The 11,052-nt window shown below is 35.1% G+C and overlaps 1 protein-coding gene across 4 annotated transcripts; it reads right to left on the bottom strand.

Annotated features, from left to right (window-relative positions):
* Positions 1-900: 900 nt before the first annotated feature.
* On the bottom strand, positions 901-9,784 carry rad51ap1 (RAD51 associated protein 1). Of its 4 annotated transcripts, none has more exons than XM_049475127.1 (9): positions 9,296-9,784; positions 8,187-8,230; positions 7,945-8,089; positions 7,744-7,847; positions 7,576-7,611; positions 7,375-7,452; positions 6,957-7,160; positions 6,420-6,560; positions 901-1,182 (listed from the first exon to the last, which is right to left on the bottom strand). In XM_049475127.1, the coding sequence occupies exons 1-9, from the start codon at positions 9,310-9,312 to the stop codon at positions 1,058-1,060; spliced, it is 894 nt and encodes a 297-aa protein (XP_049331084.1). In that variant the 5' UTR covers positions 9,313-9,784; the 3' UTR covers positions 901-1,057. The 4 variants fall into 4 exon arrangements, with proteins under 4 accessions (XP_049331084.1, XP_049331086.1, XP_049331085.1 ...); XM_049475129.1 differs by having other exon boundaries at positions 9,238-9,783; XM_049475128.1 differs by having other exon boundaries at positions 7,945-8,086; positions 9,296-9,783.
* Between the last annotated feature and the right edge of the window lie 1,268 nt (positions 9,785-11,052).

Here is an 11,052-nt window from a genome sequence, read left to right as displayed (position 1 = left end):
AGCGCCATTACCTTACCAAAGACACAGACACACCCAAAATCAAGCCGCATGATGCGCAATTGGTGCACTATAGATAAAATATAGGGCCCTAAGACTTGATATTTAGTTGCAAAGCCTTTGTTATTATAACATCAGATCTGTGATCCACTAAAGTCACTAAACGTCTGTAATCTTCTTCTGTGATGCTTTTCCAGTTTGGCAGTGAGTTTTGGGTTATTACCTTGCTGCATAATTAAGGATCTACCAAACTGTTTGGCTGAATCTTTCTTTAACTTGATAGAGAAAAAATGTTTCTGCAGACCTCTGTGTTCATTAAATATCAGTTAATTATAACAAGCTCATCCCAGAATAAGCCCAAGCCGAATAATGTATGCCCAAGTCATGACACTACCTCCACTGTGTTTAGAGAGGAGCTGGTATGTCTGAGATCATAAGCAGATCCACAGGCTATTGAGAGTTTGAGAGTGGCCTTTCTATTCTTCTTGCTAATTAGTGGTTTTCATCTTCTGCTGAAACCTCTGTACTTTTGTTCCTGAAGTTCTCACTCCTGCCCCTGGAGGTTGTTGCTGATGTCACTAACAGTTATTTTAGGGCCTTACTTCACAGCCCTTACAGCCCTGCTGTGTTTTTTCATGGTCTACCCGTTAAACATTTGTTACTTATTACACCAGTGACGACTTTCAGAACATTCCAAATATTTGTTCTGGCTATGGCCAATATTCGTGCAATAGCTGGCTCTGATTGATTTTTCATCTTCTATCAGCTTCACAGGTGCTTGTTTTTCCCCCAAAGACAGATCTCTGGTTTTCATGCTGGTTACTCCTCTAACTATAAATGCACAGTCTGCGCAAACAAATCCAAAATATGAAACACAAATGTAAAAAAAAAAATTTAACGACATGTAGTAGAGCAAAAGTTTATTTAAAAGAAAATCAAAGGATGTATGTTAAAACTTAAATTAATGTATCATTAATATAAGCAACTCTTTGTATTTAGACACAGATATCAGCAATATATTTACATAAAATTACACAGCAAGTATTTACACAAAACCAACTCAATGTGCAGCTGCATTAGGGTGCAGGGGTTTGATTCTGGCCAGACGAGACAGTCCTATCCGTAGACCCAGTCCAGGAGACTTCGCTTGGACACTTGGAGAGTTGGGGCTTCTTCCTACTATACCTGATGAGGGACAAAATATTTTAGTGTCCAAATCATAGAAATAAGATAGAAGAAGATAGATGAAAAAAATCCAGTAGTGTTTAGCAGTTTAAAACAACATAATTAACTATAGACAGTCAGTCAGACAGCTTCTGATATATGAAATCTGTTTTGCTCCATTCATGATTTCTTATTTTTTTTGCATGTTTGTCATTCTTAAATATTTCAGATTATCAAACAAATTAATATTAGTTAAGGACAACACAAGTAAACACAAAAATGCAGTTTTGAAGGTTTTTATTATTAAGGGACAAAAACTCCTACATGGCCCTGTGTGAAAAAGTGTTTGCCACTAAACCTAAAAACTGGTTGGTGCCACCTTTTAGCAGCTACAACTGCAATCAAGCATTTTTAATGGCTTGCAATGAGTATCTGAGGGGTGGGAATTGTGTACACCCAATGCCCACTCATCAATGGGTAGAGATAAAATAATATAAGTCAATAAAGAGAATGCTGGCAAATATAAAATGGTAAAACATCTGAAATAGACTCAAATGCAGATGTTAAAGGACTGCAGCCTCCACAGGAAATAAAGCGGTCTCTGTATCATCCTGTACAGGGTGTCTGTGCTTTTTGACCAGTCCAGCTTGTCATCCAACTACAGTATGAAGTATTGACCTTGACAATCTTCACAAATATGGCTTTGGGTGTGGGCTGTGGAAAATCATCCACCTGCCTTATGTAGTAATCCTCCTATTTACCTTTCACGCATCCATGGTGACAGTGTATCTGAGAATTTCTGCATATGAAATGTTTTAGAGTTGTACTGGATGTCAGATAAGTACTGTGAGAAAAGGGCATTTGAGAGCACAGTGGTGCTCCACAGTTGCTGGCCACAGTTATAGATCTACAGAGCCAGGTTTAGGATGGGCTTTATTTATATTGATCATCAGTTTGTTAGTTTGTTACTGCAGATGGAGTATAGGACAGAGGGTTTAGTTCAACAGTTCAACTTTAATAGTAAAACTCCAACAATTCACTTTAATAGTTCTAAACACTGTATGTGCAAATGTTTGCAAACACCTCTTCCAGAGCATAGATTCGGTTACTTTATCTTACACCCACTGCTGAGACACAAACTTTTCCTGGACAGTAAAAAAAACATTCAAAAACTCTGTTTTACAGTTTTTCTTTGTTGTTCTGAAGCATTTTTAACATCAGAATTGAATTTCTCAAAACCAGTTGCTTAAGCTGCACATCTACCGTAATTACTGGGCTATAAGCAGCTACTTTTTTTTCACAAGACTTTGAACACTGGGCTTATATAATTAACACTGGGCTAATACATGTTTTTTTTTGTTTAGGGGCTATTGAGCTTCAAACGTGCTTTACTCAGAGGAGAACTGCGGTACTTTGTGGAGGTATCCTGCTGTTACCTGTTAAGCTTATATTTTCTTTGTACCTGGTTTTAAAGACATTACATTTAACAACACCCTTTTTACTCTGCCATAAATTTATATTAGGCTCATAAATTAATTATATAAAATGGATGTTTAGTGTAATATTATTATATTAATGCCCTACATGTAACAGTTACATTTGGTCACATCTAAAACACATTTTAAAAACTTTGGAATAAATTCAGATTGAATAAATTATAATATAAACATCTTAAAACATTGTATTATTATTATTTTAGACCAGGTATTGGAATTTTACAGTGTACAGTTGTTAGTCAATGAACACAATTGCACGTTGTACTATAACTTTGACATGCATATCATGCTTCACAGTATATTTGATCTTGATATGGTTTATATAACACAGAGTCAGTCATTCTGCATTAGTAAAATGTTTATTTCCTTAATTCATGACTGGAATTGTTTGTATTTACGTTCATTATATTGCAATAACTAAAGTAAAGCAGCGGTACTTAGTCATTTGTGAACATGGCCTATTTCATTAAATGGGCGTCTTATAGGTGTGGTTCTGTACATGTAGATTTTTTTTTTTTTAATATTGATAGATGCAGCTTACATTCTGGTGAGCTCAATACCCGGAAATTACAGTAGTCACTTGTGCATATCACAGAAGCCATTTCTCATTTGTTTTAGAAACAGCAATTTATTTCGTACAACTGTCTGTTGTTTCCCAAATTATCATTTGTTTTTGTCGCGTCATCGTTCAGTTGTGAATAGGATATGTAATATGGTTGTTGGGATTGAAAGTTTTAGTGTTTTTCTTGTCCTGTGTTCAGATAAAATCAACCGTGTTTAAAATTATCGTAAGCCTTTCAGCCTTGGCTCACGCAAATAGTGACGAGAACAATGTCAACAACCTGTAGGAGAGCTACGGGAAGCCGCAAGGCAAGAACATATCTTACATGACTGTTTACAAACGATTTGAAAAAGAACACAAGTTACAGCATTTTAAACACAGGTAGCACTTTAAAATAATTTTATTTTGTCTTATTGTGCAGTGTTATTTGTGATACAAACAAGTTAAACAAATAAGCATTTTGCAAGAAATATGTACATAACGCGCACTGTTAATTTGGAATCAGTAACGGGTTACAATTTTTTTAACGCAAGTTAATTAAGACACCAAGTTTTACCCCTACTTTCGCTGTAATCTGCCCCGCCCCTGACCAACGCACTGATTAGTTTTCTGGCTGAATGATTGAACGCGCTCATGTCCAGCAGTAACACTCCGGTTCAGACTTCCAGCTCTGACCCGGTCAGAGATCTCTCTTTCTCTATATACGGAGCCTGGGAGGGGCCGTGGTAAAATGAATAATTAAATCGAGTGAACGATTTAACAGTTCATGCTCACGTTTTCTTTAATTCGTGCTCACGATTTCTGTAATTTGTCCTCCCGATTTCTGTAATTCGAGCAAACATTTTTTATGCGCACTAAGACAAGAAGCTTGGAGGGAAAACAGATCTCCTGATCTGTTTCAGGGGTGCAGTGATGATAATCTGTTAACTACATTTATAACCTGCTGATAATAATGCAATAGTGTTACAGTTAGATAGTACAGTGTGCAGATTGTGCCGTAGTGATGGAGTCTCCACGGCGCGTGGGGGAAAGCCGACTGTGGCGTCGGTTCCCCCGCCGCGAGACGCCTGCCGTGTAGGTAGAGCGCACACAGTCCTTCGCAGAGCTTATTTACCAACAATATAGACAAATACAGTGAATTCCAGCCATGAATAAAGAAAACAAACATTTTACTGATGCAGGATGACTGTATGTGTGTTATTAAAACCAGATCAAAACAAAGTTATGATGCAATGTGGAACTGTTTATTCATTTCTTATTTTCACCAATAATATAAAGTAAAAAAAGTATAATTTTATAAATATACAGCTATAAGGCTTAGGTCTAAATGTACACTATAAAAGGAAATAAAGATAATACAAAATTAATGCAATGTGTGACAGTTGTCTATGAATGGCCCATATAAGAGCTACTTTAAATATGTAAAACTATATAAAATCAAAATAGCTGGTCTAAAATACAATTAATACAATGTTTTAAGATGTTTAGTGAATGGGCAGTTCATATAATAACTTGGATCTATTTGATCATTTAATCCAATATTTTTCCTAAAATTATTCTGTTTCCATATCATATAAAATGGTCTGAATATCTGCATACTGTCAAATCACAGCGCCCTGCCCAGCAACTTGCCACAAGCTTTAAATAAAAAATATAATAATTATAAACTTGTTAAAGCTATGTTTTCCGAATTATGTGTTTATGTTTTTGCTACAAAGATTGAAATACAGATTAAATCTATCATAAAAAGTAATATTTATGTAACCAGATTTAAGAAAGGATGCATTTTCTTGGAGACTGGCTGAATGTTATTGAGAAATTAATAAACACATTTGCACATTGCATCATAACTTTGATTTAATCTGGTTTTAATAACACACATACAGTCATCCTGCATTAGTAAAATGTTTGTTTCCTTTATTCTGAAATAATAATAACTGTAAATAAAAACATTTGCTCTGATTACTGCTTTGCACACTTTGAGGTAGTCACCTGAAATGGGACAATTAACTTTTTTTTTTGTTAAGAACATAACTTCACATGTGTTCACTTTGATGCCTTTAGTGAGAATCTACAATGTAAATAGTCATTAAAATAAAGAAAACACATTAAAAAAAGAAGGTGTGTCCAAACTTATCGCCTGTATATATATAAAAAATGAATGAAAAATTAACTGTTAATGGGGACAAAAGTCTGATAAATCACAGTATTGATATATGCATTATTTGTTACTTAATATGAAATAGTTATTGTATGTAAACTCGAACAGATGCATGATGGGAAATAATCTTAGAAAGTGTCTAGTTGTAGTCCTGCAGTTAGTGATCCCCAGTCTTTGTAAAATCTTAGTCTGTGACTTGTCGTTAGATGTGGGAGGGTGTCAGACTTAATTCTTTTTTAAGTCTTTTCAAAGTCATGTAGTGTATGGACATCACAAGTGTTATCTGTTATCTGTGATTTTAGAAATGAACATCAGATATGTTTACACAACTGTATCTTGTCCAGAATAATAATGAATGTAATTCCTAAAACTCATGTTGTTTATTCTGGAATGTAACATAAAGGAACTGGAATAAAGCAAACCATACACCTGTGGTACAACGGCATGATCGGTCAATAAATTACTGTGTGAACAGTACAATGATAAATGTGAATTCTGTACAATTTCAGGCTCTCATACAAAGTAATGTGTAATTTTGTACTGCTGAAATTGATTTATGATACACAGGACAAAGTGCAGATTTTTTAAATAATACTCAGTAAGACACCAAAACATTAGCATTAAGAAGATCCTTATAGAGTAAATTGAAAGACGATCACTAATCATGTTGACTGATTTGTTCGTAATCAATAATGACTAAAGAATTTTTCATTCTAATGATATAAATATGTACCATTTGGGCATGAACAAAGGATTCATAGTAAAGTATATGCATTAGCTGCTCATCTATTATGTGGTGCTTTTTTGTACAAACTGTTTTAAGAAATGCCTACACTGTAGTGACATATTAATTCTGATTTGAGAAATGCATCAAAGCGACTGAGAAAAACTGTAATTACCTTTGTAATTACCTCAGAACAAACAATGAATAAGCATACATTGTATTACATTTAATATACCTACACACACACACACAAACAAAACAACAATAAAAATAAACCCCAATACGAGAAGTGTGAATATGTGAGTACAGCCTTACCAGGAGGATTCCACTTTGGCAGTCTGCCTGCTGATGGAGGACTGGAGCAGAGTACAGGTTTAGATGTAGGTGGAGTGATGGGAGTCTTCTTCAGCACAGACTGGGCAACACCTGGACTGTGACTGAGAACTTTCTTTCTAACTGTGAAAAAAAAGGGAAGAGCCAAAGCTGCATTTAATATTAAGTGAAATATATTTGCTCACAATTCAGTTGAGCTTAATCAAGGCTAGGTAAAGCATACTATAATTGGCAGAATCTGCAGAACATGTCAAGAAATGTTCCAAGCAACGTGGAAAACACATAGTATTTGTGAATGTACTACTCGGAGGCAGTTAACCCAAACAGAAATTAAGCCTAGTCTTGAAGTATACAGCATATTCAATAGAGAGGACTAGGCATAACTGACACTGGATTACTGATCTGTCTGATCTGTAAACAGGGCATGCTAAAAACATTACATTCCATAATTGAAAGATTTTGCATTCTTTTTCACTTTATTTTTTTAGATTAAATGTAAATAAAAGTAAGATGTATAACCTGTAGACTGAGGTTTGCCTTTTGGTAGTTTTGGGGTGCTCTTTTTTGTAACTATATTTGGCATCGTTTTTTTCTCCTTGTTGCTTGATTTCTTTTTTTCAACTTTTTTCTTCACTGTGTACTCTTCATCCTCGCTTTCTTCATCAGGATCACTGAAATCTGCGTCACTCTCTGAATCAGTGCAGGAACGAACAGCATTCAGATCTGCAAATGAACAATAAAATTGTAACCATTTTATATACCACTGTTGGAAAGTCAATATATAGTAAATACTGGTACATTGAAAACCTTTTCATACAAGATATAAAAATGATCATATTGTAATTTCATGCCTTACACAATCTGTGTGTGATTAAATTACTTTAATATTACTTAGTTAAAGTAATAATATTAATAATAATTAATAATACTGCTTTACCTAGGTGGCTGACATCCACACTACAGTTTGAAAGCACGGGAGGTACATCTTGTGGAGGGTAGACTGAAGATGCAACATCTTCCATGTAAGATGACCACAGAAACAAGAAAAAAATAAGTGGAAACGTTACAATAAAATGATAAAATTATGGTTAAAAGAAAAGTCTGTTATCATGCATTAAAAAGCATCTGCCATACATACCACAGTGTGTCAGCACAGGAGGCCGATCCTCTTCAACTTCAGTAGAGAAAAGCATAAAAATATAAATTTACTAACATAATAAACAAGGCAGACATTAAACAATTAAACAGATTAAACAATCAAGATCTTTCCATCACTTCTAAACACAACATGTCATAATATTCACACCTGGGATATGATTAAGTGGCTCCACTGTTTCTGTACTCTGGAGCAGGGAGAGACTCAGTGCCGCTTCCAAATCTCTCTTATACAGTTTTTCATCCACAGACACCCTGAAAAACACATTATCATACTTTTGTTACTTTAAGCTGACCTTTCAGTGAGAGGTTACTCTACTCTAGATCTAACAGAACACATTGTTGTTAATACCTCTTTCTGCTCTCTTCACTAGTTACACCACCTGTTTCTTTTACAGGATGACTTGCTTCCATGTTCGTCTCATGATGAAGTTCTCTAACAGAAGCTCGATGTTTTTTACTTGGAGGAGCTCTCACTGTGGCAAAATCTTCATCTGCTGCCCACAAATAAATATGATTATCAATACAATTAACACAGCACTGGAAACATGTATATGTATATGCTGGATTTTGAGGAATTACTACCAGCCTTACCATCATCATCCATGAAGTCTGAATAATTAACAGTCTTCCTACATCTGAAAAAAGAGAAACAACATAACATTCATACCATGAGAGTTTACATTTTAACCATTTATGGCAGAATGTTGCCCCCAAGCAACAAACCAATTTTTGGTTATTACACCTTTCCATAGTTGATTACTTATTTATCTAGCCCCTTAACAGGCCAGAATTTTTGTCAACTGTCTTGCTGATAATACACTACTAAATCTTGAGGATTTCTATTTAAGCATTACATATAAGGTTTCATGTTTAAAAAGGAACATTACTACAAATTCATTTTTAAAAAGTGAATAAATCTGCAACTTTAAAAAACATAATGAATATCAATTATAAAATGGACACTTTCCTAAACTTAATTTTGAAATCAGTATTTTCCTGAATGAAACAGTTCATGTCATCGGTTTTCAAACGTGCAGAATTTGGGTTTGATTCCTGTTACTGATTGTCCTGTAGGAGATTTCAGTCCTCAATTTTTTTTTATGTGAATAATCTCTTTTTCTGCAGACAAAAAGTTTTTTTTTTTCCACCACCTACACTTGGAGCCTGTATACATTCCAAGGCCTGTAAAGGGGATACCTTACTTATTTGATGATTTGATTATTTATTTACCTTTAGTATAATGTTTAACTACATGAAATATCTACATCCGGGTCATGAATAAAAATATGTACATGTGAAAGAATATGTAAAGAAGTGCATTTGGCTTTTTACATATTCTTACAGTCTTGTTGTAAACTTAATAAAACAGTGCTTTTATTTATTATTCGTTGGCTTGTTCACTTAGAGCAGTTCTGTTAGATAAATCATGATGAAACAGTGGTTCTCATCTCTGCTGCTGGAGACCACCTCCTCCTCCTCCTTCTTCCCTGCATGTTTTTGGTGCTTCCTTACCTTAAAACACCTGATTCAGATGATCAGCTGGTTTAAAACTCTAAATTCACAGAGACTCACAAACCTTCAGAAATACTCTTCACACAAAAAACTCAGGGCATAACAGGTTCAAATCTAACTTTAAACTCACCAGTTAGTTTAGATAACTATCGCTGATATAAACGATAAGGACAGGAACATTAACGAACCTCGAGGGTCGACTCATTTTACACAGAGGAACAAACTGGAGGCCAGAAGAGGAAAATCTTCAGTTCGGGAGGAGCGGGTCTCTAGTCCTGCCTCTATAAACCGGGTATTTAACTAGGCTGGAGTTAGAGCTAGTTAACGGCAGCGCAGTGCTCGGTGCTACACGTCCATGGTGATTAAATAAAGCGGCTCTGACTCTCTGCAGATTCGCTGTTGAGGTTCTCTGTTCAGCCCGCGCTGTAAACATCAGCAACCCGCCTGAAAACAAACCGGGAAAATTCAGCCCAGTTTCCCCCAAACACAGATTCCACAAACACCGCGTTTACACGAACACCGTCTCCACCCCTCAAAATATAGAGTTTCCCCAATGATTCCCACCAGTCATTTTCAACCGCGTTTTCCGTTGCATTTACTTTCTCGGTAATGTAGTTTAATGTAGTTTTGTACACAATAAATAATCGAATCTGCTGAGACTGTACACTGTGACCGTGTTCATGAGAGACCTGATCAGAGCTGGTTCATAGAGAGACCGCCCACTTCCTCTCTCTGACCGCTAGAGGGAGCCCGCCAGAGAGACCAACATGAATAGGAACAAACGGAGTTAAACGGATAAAAACACAATACACACAAATTATAAATAATAATAGACTTGTTTAGTATATTCCTCTAATTTGAGAAATTATAAAAAATAATTTGCTAAAAACCAAAGAATCTGTACCTGTATTTGTACTTTTTTCTACAGCAAACGAGTTTGAAGCAGTAGAGGCGCTTTAACATTACTGCTACTGTGAGCTGATTGACTAGTAGGTGAGCTGATGCTGGAGTTACAGTCAGATCACTGAGTTAAAAAGTCTTTTGAATAAGTTACAAAGTTATGAGTTCGGTACTGAAACATCTGATACTGTTCTGTGATGAGAAATTGGTGTATTTTCAGGTTAAAATGATCTTGATTAAACTGATTAAACTTGATTAAAATGATATAAACTCTTGATTTTGCTCAGTTGCACCATATGAGCCCATTCGTTTTGGACTCGCTCCTGAACGCCCTCTGGTGGTCTGATAGAATCTCAACTCTAGAGACATTCTCTGACCTAATTCTCACTGATTTTACATGCGGAGCTGTAAAATTGTAATATTAATAATATGTATATATCTTGCATAAGTAAAATATAAATATTTTATTGTATTTCTATGCTGGATGAGCTTTATACATTAAAATATATTTATATAAAATAGAATTAAATATAAAATATATTTAAAATATATTTCATATATACTTCAAATATATTGGCACGTTTGCTAGTTCAGGTAATTGACCAAATGAAGAAATGCACCTCCTAAAACATCACCCAATCACACTTCATTGTAAAGGATTGGTTCTGCTTTTCATTTGAATGTTAAAATGGATTAATTTGGAGCCTCTACCACGGTAAGGGACTGGATGTATGCTTTAAGTAGAAATGCACAAGGATGAATATCACAAATGATGCATGCTAAGCACTTAATTTATTTGTTAACCCTTTGGTTTATTTAGCCTCGCTTACAAGCTGTTTGTGTGTAATGATACATTCATGATACATGAATATTACATTACAGTTTTTTAATTAATGTTTTAATGCACATTTTTTTACAGTCACTAACATGCTTTTGTCCGATCTGCATTGACATTTGCAAAACTCTATATACACTTAAGCACAATACATCTGTCTGTTGTGGACTATACTGTTGATCATCGCACAATATGCATTAAATTATCATG

This window comes from Astyanax mexicanus, chromosome 2 (genome assembly GCF_023375975.1).
Source record: "Astyanax mexicanus isolate ESR-SI-001 chromosome 2, AstMex3_surface, whole genome shotgun sequence".
Lineage (NCBI taxonomy): Eukaryota > Metazoa > Chordata > Actinopteri > Characiformes > Acestrorhamphidae > Astyanax > Astyanax mexicanus.
This window is presented reverse-complemented; position numbering and strand designations above follow the sequence as displayed.